This window comes from Rana temporaria, chromosome 4 (assembly GCF_905171775.1).
Source record: "Rana temporaria chromosome 4, aRanTem1.1, whole genome shotgun sequence".
NCBI classification, from domain to species: Eukaryota; Metazoa; Chordata; class Amphibia; order Anura; family Ranidae; genus Rana; species Rana temporaria.
The window spans coordinates 47,769,789-47,797,175 of NC_053492.1; the positions used below are offsets into that span (position 1 = coordinate 47,769,789).

At 44.7% G+C, this 27,387-nt stretch overlaps 1 protein-coding gene across 1 annotated transcript in view; it reads left to right on the forward strand.

Annotated features, from left to right (window-relative positions):
- The window catches only part of LOC120935614 (fibrocystin-like), a 182,685-nt gene extending 156,529 nt beyond the window's left edge, over positions 1-26,156 (forward strand). Inside the window, exons 3-6 of the mRNA XM_040347663.1 lie at positions 5,396-5,608; positions 23,897-24,104; positions 24,549-24,703; positions 25,824-26,156. Of these exons, the coding sequence (XP_040203597.1) occupies positions 5,396-5,608; positions 23,897-24,104; positions 24,549-24,703; positions 25,824-26,062 (815 nt within the window). The 3' untranslated portion in view covers positions 26,063-26,156. The remainder of the gene's footprint in view (positions 1-5,395; positions 5,609-23,896; positions 24,105-24,548; positions 24,704-25,823) is intronic.
- Positions 26,157-27,387: the final 1,231 nt, after the last annotated feature.

The window sequence follows — 27,387 nt, forward strand, 5'->3', positions numbered from 1 at the left end:
GCAACCCTACCTGTACTGTAATAATAGTCTGATATGCTGTCTGTGCTCACTGAAAATATACTATATTATGACTAAATTACCCGTGTAACCTCTTACATATCATTTCCTACTAGTAGCAGCATTCAGAAAATAATTCCTTGCAATGATTCTAACAAAGCAATGTCCTTAGAGGCTGTGGAACCTCTTGGGAAGCTGTCAGTCATTCTGTCCAGAAGGAGAGAAAACTGATAGGTACAATGATTGAGAGCCCCAGATGGGCCTTTGGAAAAAGTCCTTCTAGTCCCTGTTTGTAATTATACACATAAATATGTATTTTCATATAGATTTAATGAGACATAAATCCTTAAAGGTGAATTTGTTCCACTGTCAAAAGATATGTTATTTCACTGACAAATATATACATGTGATGGGGTTCACGTCATGCTGGAGCTATGGATGTGTGACAGCGTACATAACCTTGATACGTTGCTGAAAGAATGTTTATGTCTTCTACTCACACAGCCTTGGTAGGCCTCCTGAATAAAGTGGATTGTCATATTCAAAATGAATTTATCTCAAATAGATGTGTTGCACTAGGTTACAAGCATTAGAAAATTATTACATGAAAGCAAGTAATTCAAAAACAGTTGAGAGTTAGAGAGTTAGGGTCTGCAGCAATGATTACGAAACCCTAATTGAATGATATATTAGGGTTGATTTACTAAAACTGTAGAGTTCAAAATCTGAGCATTGTAGCCATTCAGCTTCTGTTTTTTTTCCCCTGTCAAAGTTAATTGAACGGAGCTGCGGTGGCTCAACGCGATTGGCACTGCGCTGACAAGCCATTCACCTCTGCAGCTAAAGGTTCGGATCCCGGTCTCGGCTTCATGTGAATTGAGTTTGGTGGTCTCAGCCCGGCTCCCGGTGGGTGTGCTATGCAAGGTAAGCCTGTGCTTAGTACGCCCACCCCCCTCCCACAAAAACCACCACACCTACACACACACTCTAAATTGGGTTAACACACGCACTTTGACCACGCGGTCTCTAAAGAGAGGCGAAGGACTAATGGGGCTGGTTGAGCGGGCTAATCCTCTCACTCCCTTATAGGGAGTCCCTCTGCCCCGTTGGGCTTCAAAGCGGAGCAGGTAGGGCGGGCTGTGTGGGAGGACCCCCTCACACACCCACCATTGCCACCCGGGGCATGGAGAAAGGTGGCAGATTGCCTCTGGGGGAGGCCTGCCTACTCCCAACTCCTGCAGTCCGGCTCCTCTCTCGAGTACACGCACAAAATACACTTAAAAGAAAAAAAAAAAAAAGGAAAAAAAAAAAAAAAAAGTTAATTGAACAAGCTGAAGTTAGAGGCTGATTGGCTACCATACAAAGCCGCACCAGATTTTGCACTCTTGAGTTTTAGGCCAACCATACATGGAGAAAATTTCCACGGGTTGCAGGAAACAAAATCGCTTGATTCCCCCATCTACACAGACAGGCCCGGATTCACATACATTGGCGTATATTTATGCCGGCGTAGTGTATCTAATATACGCTACGCCGAAGCAGCGCAGAGAAGCAAGCACCGAATTCACAAAGCACTTGCCTCCCAAACTGCGCTGGGTTCCCTCGGCGTAAGCCGTCGTAGGTGGAAGTGGGCGTGAGCCATGCTAATGAGGCGTGACCCCATGCAAATGATGGGCCGACTGCCATACAAGTACTTAAAACGAACGGCGCATGCGCCGTCCGGTGGACGTATCCCAGTGCGCATGCTCAGAATCACGTCGGAACTACTCCCTAAGATACGACGGATCACTGCCTACGACGTGAACGTAACCTACGCCCAGCCCTATTCACGTACTACGTAAACAACGTAAAATACGACGGCTGTGTTCCCTGGTCCATACCTTAGCATGAGTTACGCCTCATATATGGGGAATAACTTTACGCCGGACGTATGACTTACACAAACTGCGTATATTATGCGCCGGTCGCAAGTACGTTTGTGAATCGACGTATCTCCCTCATTTCCATATTCGAATAGGAAATCAATGGGAGCGCCAGATGCGTCCAGCGTAACTATGCGCCCACGATACGCCGGCGTAGGAAAGTTACGTCGGTCGGATGAAGCCTATTTTCAGACGTATCTTAGTTCTGTGGGCACGGCGAACAGATATGACGGCGCATATTTTCACTTACGCGGCGTATCTCGAAATACGTCGGCGTAAGTGCTTTGTGAATCCGGCCACAGTGTTAATGTGGGAATTTCTCTTACTGGGCCATTGTCTTCTCCTGGTAGGTAAAGCCATCCCCTCCGGGAGAGGACAGTGACTATTGCTAGCGGCTATACGATAATGTTATCAATGGGTGCTAAAGAATCAGCCCGCCTACAACTAACCTGTTTTCCCCCGAAAATAAGACCTAGCGTTATTTTCGGGGATGGCTGCAATATAAGCCCTTCCCCCGAAAATAAGCCCTAGGTAAAGTCATCGTAAAAACATGTAATCTGTTTTGTAAAAAGATTATATAATGTGCAGTGTGTCTCCTTTTGTAACTTTATTTTGGAAAATACCTTACTTACCATGCCCCTGGGCGCTCACGTGACCGGCTGGAGATCTTCTCCTCTCCTCCCGGCTGATGTCAGAACTACGGTGGGTCACTGTGCTGGCTATTATGCTTTAAAGGATCAGGCTATTTTATTTTCTTGTTGGGGTTACAACATGCTGACATGACTGTTTTAGAATAAATGTAGATTATTGTACATATCGTAAATAAATAAGACATACCCTGAAAAAAAGCCCTAGTGTGTTTTTTGTAGCCCAAATTAATACAAGACTCTGTCTTTTTTTTTGGGGAAAAACAGTATTAATACTTTCTTCATTCAGGACAATTAAATCCCTTGAAAGTCTCTCAGGGGCGTTATTGGTGAATGCTGTGTGCTGATACCAAGGCTATTGTGAGGCGGTCCCACCACCTCTATTGAATTTTTTTACATTATAACAACGCATTTCTACAAGACTCTGGTCCGGCTGCACCTGGAGTATGCTGTCCAGTTCTGGGCTCCAGTTCTCAGGAAAGATGTACTGGAAATGGAGCGAGTACAAAGAAGGGCAACAAAGCTAATAAAGGGTCTGGAGGATATTGGTTATGAGAAAAGGTTGCGAGCACTGAACTTATTCTCTCTGGAGAAGAGACGCTTGAGAGGGAATATGATTTCAATTTACAAATACCATACTGGTGACCCCACAATAGGGATAAAACTTTTTTGCGGAAGGGAGTTTAACAAGACACATGGTCACTCATTAAAATTAGAAGAAAAGAGGTTTAACCTTAAACTACGTGGAGGGTTCTTTACTGTAAGAGCGCCAATGATGTGGAATTCCCTTCCACAGGTGGTGGTCTCAGCTGGGAGCCTCGATGGTTTCAAGAAACTATTAGATAAGCACCTGAACAACCACAACATACAGGGATATACAAGGTAATACTGACATATAATCACACACATTGGTTGGACTTGACGGACTTGTGTCTTTTTTCAACCTCACCTACTATGTAACATATGGTTATACTTTCCTATTAGGTCCCACGTCCTACTGTATACAATTCTTGATTTCCATGCAGTAAACCAGGGTTCCCCAAAGTTTCTAAACAAAGGATCAGTTTGCTGTCCTTCATACTTTAGGAGGGCCCGACTACGGTCAGTGGGAGTAGAAAATGTCCCAGGCTTGGTGGTGAGTAGAAGGAGGAATAGTGCCCTATCACTGGTGTCAGTGGAAGGAATAGTGGCCCATGATTGGTGTCAGTGAGGGAATAGTGCCCCAGCAATGGCGTCAGTGGGAGGAATAGTGCCCCATTATTGATGTTGGTGGGGGAACAGTGGCCTATTCTTGGTGTCAGTGGGGGGGAGTAGTGTCCCGTTGTTGGTATCAATGGAAGTAATAGTGTCCTGTGGTTGGTGTCAGTGGGATGAATAGTGCCCCATTGTTGGTGTTAGTAGGATGCCTTGTATCAATGAGAGGAATAGTGCCCCAAGGGTCGGATTAGGGCAAGCAAAGGGCCACAGTTTGGAAACCACTGCAGTAAGCTGATGGCCAAAGTAATCTAAAACAGCTGTATGGAGTTTTGAATAAATGGCTCAATATTTGCACTATAGACCAGCGATTCTGGGTGTACATTTGACTGATCGTTGTAAGCACCCCTACCAATGTTAAATGGTTTGTCTCATCCCTGTAAACTGAAACAATCTGCAAGAGAGCTTGTTCTTTTTTTTTTTTATAAATATATGTTTATTAGAAGTTTGGAACATACAAAACATGGTAAAATGACCTTATGATGCAACAATCGAGAAGTGTAAGGCCTCGTACACGCGACCGAGTTTCTCGGCAAAAACCAGCAAGAAACTTGCTGGGAGATATTTTTTTGCAGAGGAAACCGGTCGTGTGTACATTTTCGTTGAGGAAACTGTCGAGAAACTCGACGAGCCAAAAAGAGAGCAAGTTCTCTATTTCCTCGACGGGAATGGAGAAAATTGGCTTGTCGAGTTCCTCGACAGCCTAACAAGGAACTCGACGAGGAAAACGATGTGTTTCGCCCGTCGAGTTCCTCGGTCGTGTGTACGAGGCTTAAAAGTACAAAAGGCCTGTTGAAAGCCAAAAGCAAAAACAGTCATGACTGCATAAAGTAAAGCCAGAACATGTACCGACAGTTATACATTGGTAAGGTTTCACGCATGGGACATGGGGAGAAAACGAACCCAAGGAAGGGCCAGATGACTCTCAATTGACTAGTAATGAGCTATGTACATATGTTCAGTGCATGCATTGCAGTCCCCATTTACAATGTACATTAAACATTGAAAAACAGCCAACTCTTGTGGTTGGTTGGTTGGTTACAGATGCTTCTGCTAAATAGACCCCAATGAGTTTTACTCTTTGGAAGTCTGACAAATCACCCATTTTACTGACTACTCATACTAACCTCTGCTGAACACAATCGGGTTGATTTACTAAATGCAAATAGACTGTTCACTTTCCAAGGGAAGTTGCATTTTGCGAGAGAATTTTCACCAGAGCTTAGTGAATGGAGATGAAGCTCTGCTGATGTCCATCATCTAATCATGTTATTTTCCTTGCGCATGATTGGGCACTTTTTGCAAAGTGAAATTTCGCAACATTTACTAAGCTCTGGGGAAATTCTCTTGCCAAGTGCAGCTTCCCTAGCAAAGTGAACGGCCAATGGCCTTTAGTATATCAAACCCTATGTGTAAGACACTGATATACAACCTAGAGAGAGTTAAATTACACAGAGAATAGAAAAAAGATAATCTCAATTTACACAAAATAAAACAAGGTCTGATAATACCGATGTTTATATATTTATGTCTGCTCCTTTCTGTTTCCATCGTATTTTGCTTTTGCTCTTACAGGTGGCGTTCTTGCATTCCTAGGACCCGGGCCCATCCACCTACGTGCTCATTACATTCTGGTGTCAGACGGCGGGGAACTCCTGGTGGGAGCAGACAATGTATCGTTCCCAGGAAAAGCCCACATCACTTTATATGGAAGCTCTTATACCACTCCGTTATATCCTTATGGGGTAAAATTCTTGGCTGTCCGAAACGCAACTATCTCCATGAACGGTAAGTGTGTACCTACCTTTAATTATGTATGCAATGATATGTATACACTTTATCTCACAATTAAATACCGTATATACTCGAGTATAAGCCAACCTGAGTATAAGCCGAGGCCCTAATTTTACCACAAAAAAACTGGGAAAACGTATTGACCCGAGTATAAGTCAAGGGTGAGAATGCAGCAGCTACTGTAAGCAGAAAAGAGGGTCAACAATGCCCATTTTTCAACTTCACTGTGCCCATTGCAACGTCACTGTGCCCATTCTCACTGTGCCCATTGCAGCCTTACTGTGCCCATTGCAACCTCACTGTGCCCATTCTCACTGTGCCCATTGTAGCCTTACTGTGCCCATTCTCACTGTGTCCATTGCAGCCTCACTGTGCCCATTGCAGCCTTACTGTGGCCATTCTCACTGTGCCCATTGTAGCCTTACTGTGGCCATTCTCACTGTGCCCATTGTAGCCTTACTGTGCCCATTTTCACTGTGCCCATTGCAGCCTCAGTGTATCTGTATTATTGACAGGCTGCAGGAATCCATTTTTCAAAAGTCGCGGCTTTCTCCTGGTCCTGTTCTGTTCCGTGATAGGCGTTTGACACTGTGTTCCGCTACCGCCTATCACGGAGGTCCTCTCATCCTTGGGCTCAGTTTCTGTCACGTACCTGGTGGAAGAGTCTGGTATGCAGAGGGAGGCCTCCCTTACACCTCTGACTTGAGGCCCCTGATAGGGAAGATAGAAGGCGCAGGAGTGCAGAGTCGCACGAGAGCCTGGCAAACTTGCTGGTAGACGAGCTGGACTGGAACTGGAACAGGAAATGGAACGGACCCGGGAACAGCTGTCAGACTGGGAACTGGAGCTCAGGCAGGTGCAAGCAGATGGAATGGAGTAGTAGACACACAAGTTCAAAGAAGGTGAACACTGGAGCAAGGTCAGATACAAGCAGGTATGGAAACTGGCTGGCGGCAGGGTAGAAGAAGGAGTAGGCAGGAACGGTGTCGCAGGTACAGGCAGGTTGGGCAACAGGCTGGCAGCAGGGTAGCAGGAGGAACAGGCAGGGACGTAGTCAACACAGGCCGAGGTCAGATGCAGGCAGATAAACAGGATTAGTCCAAACAAGCCAGGTAGGGTCAGCTGGAGTAGGATACAGGTAAACGACAATCAGAGGTCTCAGGTAACGTTGTAGACCGGACAGCACCGATTCAAGGAAGTAAGGCAGTTTAAATAGCCTATTAGCGCCACAACGTCATTGCTTACGTGCGCCCGCATATGCACGCACGCAGTGTGTGCATGTGCATTTGCGCCGGCATTTCGTGTTGCACTAGTGTGCAAGCGGGTGCGAGCCTGCACAGGCACGCGCAAACACACCCCTGTAGCCCTTTTCAGTGGGACATGCAGAACAGGGTAACGACCATAGTCGCCATGTTGATTGCTGGCGTGCCCTTCCTGACAGTTTTCTTAGCAGACACTGTGTTCAGTGTTCCGCCAATCACAGACCTTCTTTCATCCTTGGACAAGAGGACATCCGTGATAGGCGGAACACTGAACACAGTGTCAGCTGGGAAAGTCAGAGGATGAGAGGACCTCTATGATAGGTGGTAGCGGAACACAGTGTCAAACGCCTATCAGGGAATGGAAGGGGATCAGGAGGAAGCCGCGACTTTTGAAAAATGGACGCCTGCAGTCCTTCAGGTACACTGACTTGAGTATAAGCCAAGGGGCCTAAAAAAGGGCTGAAAAACTTGTCTTATACTCGAGTATATACAGTAGTAAGTATATGCCATAAAACATAATTCTTGTATCCCTCCCTCCGTGTGGCTGACCAAAGGCAGGATGGCCGCCCCCCATCATAGAGTGGGCATGTGCAGTTGAACCCGGCCCAGCGGATGCACAACCTTGTGGGCTAAGCCATAGGAGTCTGGCACCACCTGGTCTTGGGCAGGCCAGGAATGTGATAACTAGGATTCTTAACCCCTTTCTTCCCAGCCCCAATGCCTCTTTAATAGGTTCTGTACATCTTGGGGATGTTGGAAAGAACAAGAGCATGGTTGCTAATAAACTGACAACACTGTAAATGCAGTGCCAGTGATTTGCTCTCATTGCCTCACACTGACAGAGTGTGTGGCTATGAGAGCCGATCAGCATCATCATTTCCTCGCAGGGAACACCCATACATGTAATCAGGGCACTTATCATCAGTGTCCTGATTACAGTAAAGCCCCCCCCCAGTGCCACAAATCAGTGCCCATTAGTGATGCCAGTCACTGCTGCATTTCAGTGCCTGCTCATCAGTGATGCCCATTAGTGCCACCCATCAGTGCCCATTAGTGCCGTTCATCAGTGCTGAATGAGAGGGGGGGGTCTGCATTGATAATCAATGACTTTGACGCATGCGTGGAAGCATTGAACTGGCAGGGCCGCGCACGTCGCCACGTCATCGTCGCGGCCTCGTCGCCGCGTCATCGTCGCCGCGTCATCGTCGCCGCGTCATCGTCGCGGCCTCGTCGCCGTGTATCGAGTACGCGCGGATTTCTGTATGATGGTGTGTACAGCCATCATACAGAAATCCCCGGGCAGACATGTACGGTGAAAACGGTCCGGCGGACCGGTTTCATCGTACATGTTTGCTCGTCTGTACAAGGCCTAAGTGTCTCCTCATCAGTGCCCATCAGTGCCACCTTATCAGTGCCACCTCATCAGTGCCCTTCAGTGCAGCCTCATCAGTGCCCGTCAGTAAAGGAGAAAACTAAATTTTATAACAGAAACAAAGAAAAACTTTTTTTCTTTAAAAAAAAATGTGGTCTTTTTTAATTTGTTTAGCAAAACTTAAATAACACGGTGGTGATTAAATAACACCAAAAGAAAGCTCTGTTTGTGGGGGAAAAAAATATAAAAATGTAATTTAGGTACATTGTTGCATGTCCGCGCAATCGTCATTTGAAGTGCGACAGCGCTGAAAATAGGTCTGGGCAGGAATTGGGGGGGAGGGGGGAAGTGGCCGGTATTGAAGTGGTTACGGCCCTACTGCTGAGCATCATTACTTAGCAGGAAGCAGAGTATGCATATGTAATAAAAAATTGTGTCTATTCCTATGCACCTTTACAATTACAAACATATTATAAAAGCATGGCTGTCATCGATAAATACAAGACTGCATTCCCCTAAAAGCAATGAGAAGAAAAAAAATGCATTTGCCCTTGATGCCGACGTGACATCTAAATCAGGGTAGCATTTAAAGATCACAATCATTCGTGTCAATCCGTGTTTCTACATTGTGGTTTCTGTACGTTCAATATGTAAGAAAGAGAAAACTGTTATTGAAACATGACTGTTGGGCTGCACCCTCCTGTCACTTATCGGGCCGGGAAACACAGTAATCTCAAATGTAGACAGTGATAAATTTCCTAACTAAACAATCAATAACATTTCCCTCCGTCCCGTACAGGCTGCCTGTGCCGTGTCAGGGGCCGTGATTAAACTGTCAAGCCTTTCCCCTTCCCTCTCCAGAAAAATGACACTCTTTTACACTGACATCTGATTGGCAGCCAGTTTATGGGTGGCTTGCCCTGATTGGCAGGAGGGCTTCCCATAGCCGAAGGCAACCGTAAAAAAAATTCCCAACGCGCCTCGACCACCCGAGATCTAACCTGCCAGTCAACAGGAATTCTGGGAATTTTATTTTCCCTTTTTTTTTTTTTTTTTAAGTTGCATTAACATATCAAAGCAAGGAGCTGACAAAGCTCGCTAAACAGTCTGAAATTGTGCATGGCTGCGGAATAATTTCAACTTTCCGAAAAAAAAAAAAAAAAAACTTTTTGTCTCCCGCGAGCTGGCTGAGAATTTCAAAGTCTGTTTGTTTAATGATTTTGAACTGTGATATCGGTCTAAAAAATAACACTGACATGGTCTCCAATTTGTTATGTGCCATGGAGCGAAATGGTATTAAATTAGAAGCAGCTCATAGCGTTCCGTTTGATGTAAAGCGCAGGCAAATTGATACAGCTCTGTTTTCCAAAAGAGGCTCGCTCGCTCGGTGTTAAATCGAGGATCGCACAAGTGTTTTCAATGATGTTTAATTGTAGCCATCCAACAGAGACTGTACTTTGCACAGAGCATTATAAAAAGAAAAAAAAACTCAATAACTTGGCTCGGTTCTGTATTATCTACTGTGAAAAAGAACCATCTGACGCTTTTATTTCCGTCTCACATGGCAAATTAGACCTCCGTTCTTCCAGCACGCCATCAGCCGTACAGATGTAATGTGGTATCTCTTAAGATAATCTTTTGTTTAAAGTCTGCAATCCTCTTGATAATGATAAACCTGAATGTTTTTCTAGGTGTGGTAATCTAAGTCGGAGACGAGGAGGGCTGCTACAAATTTCTCAGCCGAAAGAAATCCCAGAGGAATTACAGAGTAAAACTAGTTGCTGGTTCGACTCTGTCATTCCATAGAGTAGGGGTTCTCAGCGTTATATACCTTCTAAAAGAGCAGTTTTCAACTATAGGGGGGCCTTAACTGTGGTCCCTGACATCACCAAAGGGTCTGCAAATAATGGGGTAGATTCAGGTACATTTGCGCATTTTTTACGGGGGCGCAGCGCACCGTTTTGCCTCTGCGCCTCCGTAAATTACCTGCACTACGCTCGGCTCACGGAGCAGTAGCTCCGTAAATTGCGTGGGCGCACCTGAAAAATGCCCGGCGTACGAGCGCGCAATTTAAATGATCCCGTAGGGGGGCGTGGATCATTTAAATTTGGCGCGTTCCCGCGCCGAACGTAGTGCGCATGCTCCGTCGGGAAACTTTCCCGACGTGCATTGCGGTAAATGACGTCGCAAGGACGTCATTTGCTTCAAAGTGAACGTGAATGGCGTCCAGCACCATTCACGATTCACTTTTTCAAAAACGCAACGCGGGAACGACGGGTATACGTAGCTTTGGGCATATCAGGGGCAGCCTTACGCAAAAACCGACGTAAGCAAACGACGTAAACTGTGTACTCAGGGCTCGCGTAGGGTTGTGAATCGGCGTTAGTATGCAATTTGCATACTCTACGCTGACCACAACGGGAACGCCACCTAGCAGCCTGCGTAAGAATGCAGCCTAAGATATGACGGCATAAGGAGCCTTATGCCAGTCATATCTTAGGCTGCAGTCGGCGTATCGAGGTTCCTGAATCAGGAGCATTCGATACGCCGGGGCAAGTAAGCAATTGCGCTGCGTAACTATGGTTACGCAGACGCAATTGCTCTCTGAATCTACCCCAATGTTCAGTAAATGAGATGCTTTAGAAGAGGGGTCTCCAAAACTTGTCAGTCTCCGTTAGAGTCCCCCTTACATCAGGGTATCTATCAAAGTCCCCCTTATATCAGGTTCCCCCTCAAAATCCCCCCTTATGTCAGGTTCTCCAGCAGCGTTCCCCCTTATATCAAGGTCCTTATCAGAGTTGCCCCTTACATAAAGGTCCTCATCAGTGGAGGTTCACCCTAAAAACAAATTTTTAACATTAGAGCCAGCATAGTAAGGGCATATACTTTCGGCAGGTTTTTTTTTTTTTCTCCGTACTTACCTTTATATTCTGATTTGGTCCAGGGCTTCTGCGTTCTGATGACTCCGGGACTGGGCGTTCCTATCCCTGCCTCAGGGTTCCGATGACTGCGGGACTGGGCGTTCCTATCCTTCGGTTTGATGATTGACGGCTTGTGAAACAGGTGACCTGTCGCACAACGCACGTCACCAGATTTCTGGAAATAGCCGAGCTGCGAGTCGGCACTATACGGTGCCTGCGCCCGCCGTGTAGAGCTGACTGTGCAGGCGTTGTATAGTGCCGACTCGCAGCTCGGCTATTTCCCGACATCTGGTGACGCGCGTTGTGCGACAGGTCACCTGTTTCACAAGCCGTCAATCATCGAACAGAAGGATAGGAACGCCCAGTCCCGCAGTCATCGGAACCCGGAAGCCCTGGACAAAAACAGAATATAAAGGTATGTACGGAGAAAAAAAAAAAAAACGCCGAAAGTAAATGCCCTTACTATGCTGGCTCTGCTAGATGTAATATTAAAAACATTTTTTTGGGGTGAACCCCCGCTTTAAGCCCTGTACACACAATCGGTTTGTCCGATGAAAACAGACCGATGGAGTGGAAGTCCATCGGTCAAAAATCTACGCATGCTCAGAATCAAATCGACGCGTGCTCGGAAGCATTGAACTTCATTTTTCTCAGCACGACGTGTTTTACATCACCGCGTTTTGGCACGGTCGGATTTTTGACTGATGGTGTGTAGGCAAGACTGATGAAAGTCAGCTTCATGGGGATATCCGACGAAAAAATCCATTAGATTCTATCAGATATCTGATCGTGTGTACAAGGCTTTAGAGTCCCTTTTACATCAGTGTCGTCATCAGAGTCCCCCATTACATCAGGGTGCCCATCAAAACAATATGACTGTTATGCCTCGCACACACGATCGGAAATTCCGATGTGAGCTTTTGGTCTGAAATTCCGACCTTGTGTATACTCCATCGGACTTTTGCTGTCGGAATTTCTGCCAACAAAAGATTGAGAGCTGGTTCTCAAATTTTCCAACGAAAAAAAATCGGAAATTCTGACGTGCAAAATTCCGACACACGCTCGGAAACAATGCGACGCATGCTCGGAAGCATTGAACTTAATTTTCTCGGTTCGTCGTAGTGTCGTACGCCACCGCGTTCTTGGCGGTAGAAAGTTCAGAGAACTTGTGTGTGACCGTGTGTATGCAAGCCAATCTTGAGCGGAATGACGTTGAAAAAGCCATCCAAGGTTTTTCCGATCGTGTGTACGGGGCATTAGAGCATAAATAATTCGTAAAACGGTAGTAATGCATACCATATTACAATAGCAATGCATACTATTAAAAAAAAAACTTAAAAGTATCAGCAGTGTTGCACAGCAGGAAACAGGACATACACCCACAGGAACAGAAAGTTGTCCCCCTATAAAAGGAAACTTAGGGCCAGATTCACAAATGAGATACAACAGCGTTTCTCCTGATACGCCGTCATATCTCTGTTTCTATGATTCATAGAATCAGTTATGCATAGATATCCCTAAGATCCGACAGGTGTAATAGTTTTACACTGTCGGATCTTAGGATGCAGTACCGCGGCCGCCGCTGGGGGGAGTTTGCGTCGTAAACCAGCGTCGGGTATGCAAATTAGGAGTTACGCCCGATCCACAACGGTTTTTCGCGTTCGCTACGTCGTCCGTAGTCAAGTTTCCCGTCGCAAAGTTAGTCGTTTTTTTTGGTGCCCTAACTTTAGTCAGCAAGTGTATTGCTGTCTAAAGTATGGCCGTCGTTTCCGCTTCGAAATTCAAAATTTAACGTCGTTTGCGTAAGCCGTCCGGGAATACAGAAGTACGCTACGCGCGTCGCTGTTCAAAAAAATGACGTCACGGCGCGCAAAGCACGGCGGAAGTTAGAAAACGGAGCATGCGCAGTAGGTCCGGCGCGGGAGCGCGCCTAATTTAAATGGCACACGCCCATTTAAATTGGCCCGCCTTGCGCCGGAGGCCGCGGGCGTAGTTTTCATCGCAAGTGCTTGGTGAATCAGGCACTTGCGATGAAAAATTGCGGCGGTGTAACTTATCTAGGATACGTTACGCCGCTGCGATTCTACGTGAATCTGGCCCTGAGTGTCTGAACAAGAACCTTTTTTCTAGTTCTTTGTTTAAACAAACACATGATAGAATATATGGTTACAATCTTAGCAAAGTACTGTGTTGTGCTACAAAAATAAATCTACAGTACACCAAATTATCAAAATGAATAAATAAACATATGATCAAAAGTCCAAAAAAGTGTAATAATACGTAGTAATAAATCCTCCAAACACCCAAAACAAAAAAGGTGTTGTGATCCCTCACGAGACTGGTCACCACCACCAGAAGGCTTACCAAAAAGTACTAACTCTCTGGTTAATGAGAAGTCATTAAGCACGCTATATGAATGCATCCGATGTTCATCCAGACTCTGCACTCTCATTCACTAGGTTGGTTCAAATAGGGAAATAATCCCTTTAAGCCTCCATCTCCAGTATTCACTCATGGTAAACTAAAGAGGAGACCATGCAACCCACATAGTGCACATTTTTATTGTTAAAAACAATCGGTATACACTCACATATGAAAGAAGTGAAACCACACCGCCGGTAATACAATCTGGAGCGACCCATACCAACTTCCGGGAGCGTGATTGCATGTATTTTGACACATGTTCCGGAGCACTCATACGGTTACAATAAACATATCCAAAGAGCGCTAGGATTACAAGAACATATTACAATGACATATCAAGAATTATAATCAATCGTATTCTAACATGAAGGCAGTTAAGAGGTGTAGCCACATCCCCGACCCCCAAAGGCCTAATGGTGACCTTCAGAGTTAGGGAGAGCTGACATCCGTCTTCACAGTATGGGTTACTAGGCATGATGGGTGTAATGCAAGTTGAAAACATGGGCACCAGTACCTTTTTAGATGCAAAAAAAAAGAGATTTATTGTCTCTTAACAAGAACTGAGGGTAAGAGGATTTAGGGCCAGGACACCCTTAGGCAGATGCAATAACAATTGGCAGACTCCGAGACAAAAATAGGCAGACAGCTATACAGGTAAAGGGTCTTTAAGCTGGATGCAGCAACAGTATTGGTAGAAGTGCTGTCTCCTTTGGCAACTGAACTTGGAACAGTCAATAGAGATCCATACACGTAACTCACAGTAGCCGTTATAGATCTTTTCTCACCTCTTACAGCAGGGGTCTCCAAACATTCTAAACAAAGGGCCAGTTTATTGTCCTTCAGACTCTTGGAGGGCCGTACTTTGGCCAGCGGGAGTGGAAAATTTCCTGGCATCAGTATTAGGGGGAGGAATAGTGCCCCATTAGTGACGTCAGTGGAAGAAATGGTGCTCCACTGCCAGTGTCAGATGGCAGAATAGGGTCTCATATCAGTGGGAGGGAAAGTGCCCTAAGGGCCGGATAAAGGCAAGCAAAGGGCCGCATCTGGCCCTGGGGACGCAGTTTGGAGACCACCGTCTTACAGTATCCTACTGTAGATCTTCACTCACTGAGCTCCCAGTCTCACACTAGACTTCAAGATCCCAGACGTCACTGGATCCCCTGAGCTCTTCCACAGTTAACCCGATGTATTCTCCTCAAGGCTTGACACTCTGCTGAAGCTTTCCAAATTGTTCTCCATCCAGGGTAGTGAATAAGGCTGACCTGATACTTCTTCAGACTTCCATAACTGGCCTCTGATAACCGAAGTGGTTGTCCCTTAATGGCAACTGTGTCTCCTTTATCTCTGACCTTGATCCTCACTTGCCTCTGGTAACATGAGTGGTCATTCCATGTGGCAACTGCTTCTCCCTCACCGCTGGCAACAATGCGGTTCCCTGTCCAGTGGGACCTCTGCAACTTGGTTGGGCTTTCAGCCGAAAGCCCCAACCCCGCACTGCTTCTCTCAAACCTGGATAGGCCTCAGGCAGCCTAACAGCCAGGTGCACCTGGGATAGGCCTCAGGTTTCTGGCTTAGCAACCCGAAGCCTTGTGACACACGTCCACTCAGACAGCCATCCGGGTGGCACAGAACAGTGATCACCTGACTCCTTCCGAATAAAAAGGCTCTCCCAGGAGGCCAAGGGACTAAAGAAAACCCTGCCAATTGGCTGAAAAAACCTATCCACTCCTAGTTTGAATTCACTATGCCCTTGTCATTCTAATGCCACAGGCAACAATGCCACCTACAAAAGAGAGGTGCATAAAATCCAGAGTTAGGTTAAAGCCAGTGAATCCCCTATCAATCAGCCAGGTTAGTTTCCACCTAGCAAGCTAGATTTGTTAGCAACCCTGCCTACTACCAGGGTGCTACATCAGTATATTTTCATTCATACATTCAAGTGCATATTCTTATCAAAGAGATCTCCATTTTGTTCTTAGTGGTGGTAATGACTCTTCCTTCTTACCTGAAGTAGAACGTTCATGGCAGGATCATCAAGGATTATTTTAAGCCGCAGATTTAAGAATAGAATTATGAAATTAAAGCAACATGTTGAGATTGTAGGGATTGCATTTAGATATATTTTATTAAAATATGATGTGGGAATAGAGTTCTAAAGACGATTTCCACGTCCAAAGAAGAAAATCCATACAATGCAGGAATGCTAAGAAGGTGTATTTAGAAATCAAATGATATCACTTGAGTTTAGTAATTTAAGCAGATCATATTTGGATATATATCCAAAAAATTGAAAACTTACTATTGTTTCAACTTAAACACCTTGGGCCAGATTCAGGTAGATTTACGTTACGCAGCGGCGGCGTAACGTATCCCATTTACATTACACCGCCGCTGGTTTACAGCGTACGTGCCTGATTCACAAAGCACTTACCTGTAAACTTGTGGCGGTGTAATGTAAATCCGCTCGGCGCAAGCCCGCCTAATTCAAATGGGGCGGGCACCATTTAAATTAGGCGCGTTCCCGCGCCGAGCGTACTGCGCATGATCCGTCCGTCAAATTACCCGACGTGCATTGCGCTAAAAGGCGTCGCAAGGACGTCATTGGTTTGACGTTAACGTAAATGGGGTCCAGCGCCATTCACGGACGACTTACGCAAACGACGTGACATTTTAAATTTCGACACGGGAACGACGGCCATACTTAACATTGGCTAGACCACCTAGGGCTTAGCTTTATCTTTACGACGTGTATCGCTACGGAAACAACGTAAATTTAGATCGACGGGCATCGCGGACGTTCGTGAATCGCCGTAACTAGTCATTTGCATATTCTACGCCGACCGCAATGGCCTCGCCACCTAGCGGCCAGCCTAGAATTGCAGCCTAAGATCCGACGGTGTAACACAAGTTACACCTGTCGGATCTTAGGGCTATCTATGCGTAACTGATTCTATGAATCAGTTGCATAGATACGACAATCGTATCTCAGAGATACGCCGGCATATCAGGAGATACGCCGTCGTATCTCTTCTGTGAATCTGACCCCTTGTTTCTCTCCTGGCAGTCATGGTCATTGTAAATACTTAATACAGCTACAAGGCCTATCTGGAAAATAGTAATAACACATAGAAAGGATACTACGGTGGTATCTGGTGATCTACCAAAGAGCCCTGTTTCTTATTAGGTACTTCGACTCTATCTCTATCTGAATACATCAAATTGATGTATCCCAGTGTTCCAAAATGACAGGTGCTCTTGACATGTCCATTTTGTATGGTTTAACCATTCAGCATCATGATTTCTCTCTTTACATCTTAAATTCTTGAAAATTAAGCTGTGCAGATTGAGGCATATGTGAAAAAATGCTCCAAATATCCAAACCTCACAAATGATAATATATTGGGTCATAAATATTCACGCGACATTCGTTTCTCCAACTTTCTTTGTGAGCTTTTAAAAATTATTTCCTCCCTCCTCGGGGGTCATTGCGTTTCCCCAGCAAATTGTCCAAAATTGGTCATAATCGGGCACATGCTCAACGTTGTGTAACTGACAGCTTTCCATTAACAATAATGCGTAATTCAATTGACAGCCATGAAAATTTACCTAGCAATATGTTGTCGTTAGAGCCAACTGCTCTTAGCATTTAAACGATCCTTTCAGCGAGCCTGCTAATTCCTGCAGGCAAATATTCCTTGTCGCATTCAATAGCACCATAGATTAAGTGGCAATAATGGAAAAGCGGTGCCAGCTGTATGCAGAAAGCGCTCAGGATAAAGTGCTTGGGTGCCATGAGTGACGACGGCTAAGCTGCCTAATAGGGATCACATATTTTTTTTCTGCAAAAATGCCTCAAATGAAACAGGGATTGTTTAAAGTGAACCTGTGTTTTGTCCATTTAGGACTTCTGTTCTCCTTCCCTGTACTCCACCTTGATTCATTCTCTGTTGGAGGTGGGGGGTGTGCAAGAAAAGAAACCTTTATTTCTTTGAATGGGGAAAATGTGACTCCACTACCTCTCATGTGATAGAGCTGGCACTTAGTGAGGACATTGGTGCTGTCACATGGTGGACAGGAAAAAGTCACTGTGTAAGCTTCAACTAAGATTGACTTGGCGCTAACAGAGGACTCCTTACCCTTGCTCTCAGCTGCAAATAAATTGGGAGGGCAGTGAAGGGAAGGTTAAGTATGAGCCGCTGCTGCAGACAGCTTTAGACCCCATGCACACTTGGCATTTAGACCCGATTCATAGGGCACTGGCACTCTGCAAATGTTACAAAAAACATTGCGGGGGTCCACTCCAATCCATACCAGGATCTCTTATCCAGGCATGCAGCCTGCCTCCATGGCTTTTCAGCAGACAGAGGTGAGCATACTTGCTAACTAATGGACTCATTTCCTGCTAAATCTACTCTGGACAATTATATATTGTAACCAAAGCAAAGGGGAAAGAAAGGGAAATCTACAGATGGATATAGTAGTCTACACATAGAAGTTATTGAAAGAGCACAGCAAATAGTGTATGAAGAGAACTAGAATGCTCTAGTTTCAGGTCCCATGCCTATCATTCTCCTGCACAGGGCCAGATCTAGCCCGTCTGATCAGGGGGTGCATGGTATCGCCACACCATCATTTTATACTTGTGGCAACGGTGAATAGTAGGTATAGCAAGATTGTGCTTAACAGTTGGGGTGGCTTTAAGGGGACGATTAAATAAAACCTGTGCCTATTCCAAGAGGCATTCACACACTCTTAGATATGTGGCCAGGCTAAAAACTGTATGTCCTCTAGCTTCCAGCTGGAGCTGAGTTGAACATTGCACTGACAGTGACTGCTGTGCTTCAGCTGGGCTTCAGTGCCTCACTATAGGGTCCACCCGGCTGACGTCACTGGTCCTGAGGGGGGCAAGACCAAAATCTGGGGGGCACAGCCCACCCTTGCACCCCCCCATGCAAGATCTGGCCCTGCTCCTGCAGTGTTTGAAAGTCAGTAAAAAAATACTATTCCTTAGCCTCCGACTGCCCCACATTTGGAACGGAATCCCTCTGTCCATCTTTCTTCCTCAATTGTCCTTTTTTTGTGGAGCGCCCTGCTCCTGTCGAACAGGCGCTGCTTTAAATTTAGTGGGGGTATGAGCTGTTATTTGGCTTAGACCAGAGTGGTTAAGGGCAATTTAGCCTCTGTTTCAGCCATGGCTGTGTTGAGTGTATCCACCATTGCTCGCCTGGGGGGTGTCATTACCACCCCAGGCCAAGGGTGGCAGCAGCAAGGTGTATTGAGTGTCCCCCTCAGAAACGAGTTAGTGGGAGGGGTCGCCCCGCTGTGCATGCTGGGGAGGGGTACTTAAGGGCCCGCCTGGCCTGAGGTGCGTGCTCTGAATCCTAGTTCCGGGACCACATTGGCCCGGGGCTGCGGCTTCGTCTGGTGGGCCCAGTTGTCTGGCTGGGGCATGTACTGCAAAAGTGATCCTGTACTGTCCATCCTGCGGGAGGAAGCCACTTGATGAAGGAAGCCAGGGGAGGACCTGTCCTGGAGAGGGCCATGCAAGAGGCTGGTACCATGGGAGAAGGCCTGGAAACTTCATCAAAGGATGCACCGTACACCAAGAGGCTTGACAGTGTCGCCTGTTGGATCTAAAGGTTCTAAAGAAATAAAGCTAAAGAGACCCGGGTGCTGGATCCTGTGGCAGAGGATTCCGGACCAAAGTGTTTCATCAAGAAAGGAAGGTCTGTGGCAGAGACTGTACTTTACATTGTGCGCCATCCCGGCTGCTAGGCCAGTGAGAGCGACCTATCCGGGTGAGCAATACCCACTCTGGCTAGAGTGGCGACGAGTACTGTTTGCTGGAAACAGGAGTGTTTCCCTACTTTTGATTACGCACCTGAACCTACCTACCCTTCCACCCCTCATCCTTCTTCTTTTCTAAAGTTCTGCAAAATAAATCCAAGAAAATGAAGTGCACTGTGTGGACATTGAAATTCTTCAAACTCTCCTTTCACCCTGGACAGCGAGAACATAGAGGTAACGTGCCACCAAAAATATAACCAGCAGCTCCTGCTGGGGTAGTGCTACAGGTGTATGCCTCTATGATAAAAAGAAGAGTTATTTAAGTATCAAACATTTTATATTACACAAAACCTTTCACCTTTCTAAATTATTGCATGTGTTATTTTGGAAAACCAACCTTTAATGTTGTGAACGCTGCCTGTCTGCTGGCCTTCTAGTTCCTGAAGTTCTTGGATTCCCTGCATGTTTTGCAGCTTTTCCTCTGCTGTTTACTAGAATTTCTACCTGCCCCATAATACCTTGCTGCCTGCAAGCCTTTATCCCTGTACTGAGTTCGCCTCCTGAAACTCCTCCTCTCAGCACCTATGTAGTTCAGAAGAAAGGCTCTGTGAAATGTGTGACACAGAAGTGCCTACTCACAGGGCATAGTGATTACGTGTCACAGAATTCCAGGAAGGCAATCTGTGAGGATCTTCACAAAGTTTACAAGCTTTAGGATTGTTCAGATTAATAGCAGTAGTAATTGAAATACAATGTGGAAATTAATAGACCGTTGTATCTTTTGACCATGGATGCGCTATAAGGGCATATTAAATTTTTTATATTTGAATTCATTGTTTATTATCCATGTAACTCTTGTTATTGTGGCCATGGCAAGAGTGTGTCCTTGTCTAATTAGTTTGTGTTTGAAAGCATTCCTATTCTTATCTCCGGAAATTGGGGGACACGCTGTTTACAGTTATTGTGCTTTTTGTCTGACCCTTAGAGCGCATTTAAAGCAGTGGTGGTCAACTTGAAAACTAGAGGGCCTCTGAGGCCTCGCACAGACGACCCAACATGTCCGATTAAAACGGTCCGTGGACCGTTTTCATCGGACATGTCCGCTGGGATCATTTGGTCTGATGGCTGTACACACCATCAGACCAAATTTCCCGCGGACAGACGACACGGTGACGACGCGGTGACGTGGTGGCGACAATGACGCAGCGACGTGCGCAAACCCGGAAGTTCAATGCTTCTACGCATGCGTCAAATCACTTTGACGTCATGCGTGGGTTCTCGGGCCAGCGGACATGTCCGATGAGTCGTACTGACCATCGGACATGTCCGGCGGACAGGCTTCCAGCGGACATGTTTCTTAGCATGCTAAGAAACAGTTGTCCGCTGGAAACCTGTCCAGTCGGCCTGATAATTGTCCGGTCGGCCCTACACACGACCGAACATGTCTGCTGAAACTGGTCCGACGGACCAGTTTCAGCGGACATGTTCGGTCGTGTGTACGAGGGCCTGACACTTTCAGGCTGAGCTTCCCTGCATCCAATTTTCATGTCTGAAGGTTGTGACCGACTCTCTATAGAGCCGGTTCAAACATCTCCAGAGTGGCTCCGGTGGGAATTTCGGATCAAAATCGGAACTAAAACTGTGAACAGGGACGCACCGCAACCCTGCTGTGAGCCGCTCCATACTGCAGTGTAAATCCGGCCTCAGAGGGCCACACAATAGTAGCACATTGAGGTGCATTGTGTCAAGTTAGGCAGCTCAGTCGAATTAATAGGTTACAATGCACCTCAGTGCCAAACAATTTCAGCCCTGCTACATATTTTGGCAGCACATTGCAATACACACTGAAGAAATTGGAGTATGATAAACCCAACATTGCTACCAATGGCAGTAATTATAACCCTCAGCATTGGTGTCAGTGAATGCAATAATCACCCCCAGCTTTGGTGTCAGCTAAAGCAAATATAAACCCCCACCATACAGTGACAGTATACACAAAAATAACCTCCAACACTCCAACATTGGTGTCAGTAAGTGCAATAATAACCCCCCAATATTGGTAATGAAAATAGGAGTAAGTTCTGGACACTGCACTCCAAAAAATAACCTTATATTTATAAAATGGGATAAAAAATACATGCCACAGCAGAACGGACAGAGGAGCTGATGCGTTTCACACTATCAAACAGTGCTTAATCATAGCTATGATTATGCACTGTTTGATAGTGTGAAACGCGTCAGTTCTTCTGTCCGTTTTGCTGTGGCATGTATTTTTGATCCTATTTTTTAAATAAAAGGCACATTTTTTTTGGAGTGTGGCTGTCCAGAACTTCTTCCTAATTTCATTGCTATACGCATTGCCAGCACATATGGCTTCTAAACTGGAGGAGATGTTTTTACTTTTGTCTGACCTACCTGGAATATCCCTTCCCCCAATATTGGTGTCGGTAGTCGAAATAATAACCCCCAACGTTGGTGTTAGTGGCTGCACTAATAACCCCCAGCACTGGTGCCAGTACTATCACGTCCACTTCCCATTGGTGGTCAATGACAGTAAAATTAAATCCCCCACCCCCCTGTATTGGTGGTCAGTGGTAATGAAATTGCTCCCCCCCATCCTTGCATTGGTGGTCAGTGATAGTGAACCAGCCCTCTGTCCCTCCCCCAGCATTGGTGGTTATGGCAGTGAAAGTTAAACCCACCACCCCCCTTTCTGCACTGATGATCATGGTAGTGAAAGTTAACACCACCCACCCATGCCCTGGTGGTCATGGCAGATAAAGTTAATTGGAGATCACTTACCTGATCACATGTTCCCCCATCACTATTTCCTTCCCTAGGCTGGGACTTTACTTGTATTGTGGACAGAGGTAACTCCACCTCTATGACGTTCAGTTGATTGCGAGTCACCATTTAGTTTGGTTGTGTTATCTGTAGTGTGCAGAAAAAATGCTAAGGCCTCGTACGCACAACCAAGAATCTCGTTGTAAAAGAAACCTCTACGAGGTTTTCCTCGACGAGGTTCTTGTCAGGCTTGACGAGAATCTTGTCAAGCTTTCCTTGCATACACACTGTCAAGACAAAATCTCGTCGTTCTCAAACGCGGTGACATACAACAACGTACGATGGCACTATAAAGGGGAAGTTCGATTCCACTGGCGCCACCCTTGGGGCTGCTTTTGCTAATCTCATGTTACTGCGTGTTAAGTAAAAGTTTGGTGAGAGACGATTCGCGCTTTTCAGTCTGTTACAGCGTGACTAATGTGCTATCTTCATTACGAACGCTACATTTACCGACGGTGCGCTCCCGTCTCATACTTTATTCTGAGTATGCGCGGGTTTCTAAGCATACACACGAATGTGTTTCTCGTCGTAAACCAGCCCGACGATAAAAGCGACGAGGAAATTGAGACTCCCGACGAGAGAAATGAGAGCATGTTCTCTTTTTTTCTAGTCGAGATCTAAGACAGTTTTCTCGCCGAAAAACGTACACACGACCGTTTTTCTCGGCAAAAATGCTCTGCCAGCATTTTTCTTGATGGATTTTGACGAGGAAAACGGTTGTGTGTACGAGGCCTACGTTTTAAAAGTTGAACGTGTCAATTTGAACTTTTTAGTAAAGAATGTTTTGAATTGCTTACTACAGCTTATGGGAATGACGACCTATCTCGTGAGCATGTGTTTGAGTGGCACAAAAGATTCAGCTAGGGACGTGAGAATGAATTCCCAAAAGTTAAATCAGTGCTTAAAGGGACACGTTTTGAGTCAGTTGATGCTATAAAGAAGAAAACGGCAGATGTGTTGAAACAGCTGACAGAAATTGATTTTCCCTATGCCTTTGACCAGTGGAAAACAAGACTGCAGAAATGTATTAGTGCAAATGGGGAATATATTGAAGGGGACAAGCGTTAAATTTGTAATACATATAAATACATGTGAGTTATTTAATCAGTCTCGTTATTTAATTGACACACCTCGTATGTGTAAAGTGTTCACTCCCCAACAGTAAATGGCCCAAAGGCCTAACGAGCCTTGCAGACACAATCCAATATGGATGGATATGATGGACTCAGTACCTAATCCACTCTAAATATTGCCCAACACCATGGATCCAAAGAGAGAACAATCCTCATAGTGCAGCAAGTTTTTATTTAAAATGGACAAACTTAAACACAAATGCATTGCACTGAGAGGCACCTCTACAAACCACTCTAACTTAGTACCCGCTCATAACCACTGATCTGGCGTGCACTCCAAATTCCAGACGTGACGTTGAGACAAAGGCGGTAGTGATGACAGCGTTGTGCCTCAATGCATTTCGCACATCTGTGTGCCCTCAGGAAGCTTTTCTTTAGAGCGCATTATTTTAATAAAAGCTGCAGATATAAAATATTGATAATGACTTTTGAAATTAATATGTTAAATCTATCAAATCTATCAAATTTTAGAAGTTAGGTTCACATATTCCTAACTACACTGGATAGAAAATGTAGACTTTTCAACTCTTATTTTTCAGGCTGGGTTCCAAATGTCATTTTCACACATTTGGCAACTGCAGCCAGAGCCAATGACACAGACCTGGTGCTAGTGGATCCAGTTGACTGGCGTGTAGGGGATGAAGTTGTCCTTTGCGGAGGAAGATTTGAGGGTCTCATCAAACAGCAAGAAATTCTGAACATACGATCCATTAATGGCACACACCTCTCTGTCAGCCCATCTCTGAGGTGAGTCACACTTCGAATTCAATAAAACCTCAGGATGCCAAAGCTGTTTTAAAGGCAATATTGTCTATATTAAATATTACAAAACCTCCATTGTTTGTAAATGCCTTCTGTAAACTGAGGTGCTAAGTGAAGAAAAAGTATATTTCTCTGGATTGCAAGCTTCTATGGACATGCCACTTTCTATTTTGTTATTGTTTATGCTTTTATTTCATTATTTTTCCTATAATTTAAATGTGTTTATCACTGGATACATTTTTTTTATTGTTGTATTTGTAGTACCCATCCTTAGATTTTTTTTTGGCATGGAACTATGAACTGGCACTAGAAAGGTTTTCCGTTTTTTTTTTGTTTTTTTTACATGATGCACGCTTTCTGTAATATTTACTTATAAGCTTGAATTCAGAATTTTTTTATGTCTTTTAATTTCTCATTTTTTGATTACAGGTATTCCTATGACATTGTGAAGCAATTTATCAAAGCAGACTGGATAATTCTAAGACCTGTTATAGCTTTGCTAAGCAGGGATATTGTAGTACAAGGGAATCTGACAGATGAATACATCAGCCACTACCAACGATGTCAGCAAGTAGGAGTGTCAGGTATACATTTATATGTATTGTAAGGGGGAACTGGTAGTTACAGTGGTAAACCATGAAGGAGACATGAATACCCAGGAATAGTCTGAGCGGGTTTGTTCTACATTTTTTAAAGTAAGGAAGCAAACACAGTTTTCAAAGCAGAAGGGCTAGGAGGATATGGCAAAGAAAACCCATAGCAACAAAACATCTGCTTCTCTGAGTTAATAACTAAAATCAAGTCAGTTTCTGTTTCTGTCAATTTAGGATGCCTCCTAATGGGTTCCCCAATCGGCAGCACACATACATTTTTAGTGTTCTGTCAGCAGTTAGACTTTTCACCCAGCAGCAGGCTCCCACAGCAGATAAATTGAGAGAAAGAGCCCCAATCATCAGTCAGCTCACATCTGCTGTTACATGGCTAGAACCCCATTACTTTTATATCTTCCCTCAGGTGGACATGCTAGCCATTCCCAGGATATATGAGGTCACATACCACTAATAATAAGATATCAGCTCCCATGCCCGTTCTCTATAGATAAAGTTTGGATAATGTTTGGGGTCTACCCAGACTACAGATCTCATAAATATTGGTTTATTGTATGTGTCACAAGTGGTAGGTGTGGTTTAATGCCATGGAACAGGGTCTGATACCTGGCCATAATCCATGCCCCCCCCCCCCCCACAAAGAGTGTTGACATTAGCTGTGGGTCAGCCCCCAGATCTCAAACGTTGCCTGTGGTGACCAGGCACAATATCCAAATTTAATAGAGAAATACTCAAGCCAAGGCAGGAGATAAACAAGAGTAATCAGAAAACAAGCACAAGGTCATGCCAGGGCTTAGACAGGAATCAGTATCCAAGATCCAAAACCTTGAACAGAAGCAATAAGAGATTAAGATCAGATTCTAAGACTGGACAAGTCATAGTGAAACTAAGTAGATTAACATCTTTATATGATCATTTCCTAGAGCACTTACAATGCACAACAGAAACTTTTGGTCAAGGACATTAATAACAATGAGGATACTACGGGGATCTATTTCATTCTACTAGTTACTTAATGTATAGCAGTACATATGATTATTCTGTATATAAATACAAGTTACATGTCCTAATATTTTTTTTATTTATTTCTGTTTAGATATTTCTGAGTGCCACTATGACAGAAGTGAGAACATTTTGGGATCTCAAGACCTAGGTTTGGTTTTCGTGGCACAAGCTTATGAAAATCAGTCAAACCTAATCCACATATCTGGAGTCCAGTTTCACCACATGGGCCAGGCTTTCAATAAGCCAATTGGTGCTATAAATATTATTGGCAATTTCCCACTGTTCGGTATGAAACTATTGCACCATAATTACATAACAGATAAACTTTGATTTATGCATCAAATATGCATATTGGTTAAAGATGCCGATGGAAGATTGGAGGGTGGTTGGAAGTATAACTGTAATCAAAGCTAAACTTCATTTTGATACCTATATAGAGAGGGGAGCAGTAGCCAAAAAAAGAAAGTTTATACAAATTGACTTTGCACTCAATTTTTTTTTTATCTTTGGCTTAATTACTTTGGCCCCAGTCAAATTTAACTACAAGAAATACACATCCAAACACTTTTTAAATAACAACTTTCACTAGATCATTGCGATACTCCCCCTTTCAGAAGGCCTTGTCAGATGACCATTTTAGTAGAAATGGAACGGTTGCACACTCCCCTGGAAGCAAGAATACTTTATTGAAGTGTCAAATACAGATTAAAACCTCACAGCACTGGAGTACTGACAGATAGGAAGGTAGACGCGTTTCACGCACAGCAGCGCTTATTAATTTTGGTAACGAATAAGTGCTGCTGTGTGCCAAATGCGTCTACCTTCCTACTTGTCAGTGCTCCGTTGCTGTGATGTTTTAATCTGTTCTGAAACTTCAATAAAGTATACGCGCTTCCAGGGGAGTGTGAGGCCATTACATTTCCATTATCAGGATCTCAGAAGCGAGCCAAGCGGGCACCTCTGTCTGTGGATCACATATGGATCTGAGTCTATGAAACCATTGCATGCTTGAATTAACAATTTTGATCCTTTCTCGTCCAAATGTTCATACAAAAATCTACAAGCTTAAATCCAACTTTGTGGGCTGAATCATGGCCAGTGCCATTCAACTCACTTCCTGTGAGCCCGATCTGTTGCGGACAGATCTGGGGGTGCATTATCAAGCTGACCTAAGCTCAGAGCACTACTGCCTTAAGCACCTCTCAGGCATCATTATGTTAGCTCCATTTAATGCCGGAGGAAGGATTGTCCACCACCAACATTGGAGTGGAAAGACCTGTAACATTATTGGACAAGTCAGAAGACTCTTGAGACCCTTGGAAAAGAGATAGCTATACAAACTTAAAAAAAAAAATAGAATAAAAAAGTGCAGATAAGCTTGGTGGGGGACGGAATAAAGTCCTGATTTAATTGCTGTGATTTGCCCTCACTTCCTGTCCCGGTGACAACTTGTGCTTATGAAACAACTTAGAGCTCAAACTTAGTTGGCAATGGTCAGGTAGCCTATCTTGATTTCAGCAAAGCATTTTGTAAAGTTCCACATAATGATCTGATACACATTTTGTACAAGCTAGATTCCCCTATATAGAACATTATTGAGACCTCATTTAGAATACTGTGTCCAACTCTGGAGATCTCACAAAAATATATTGATA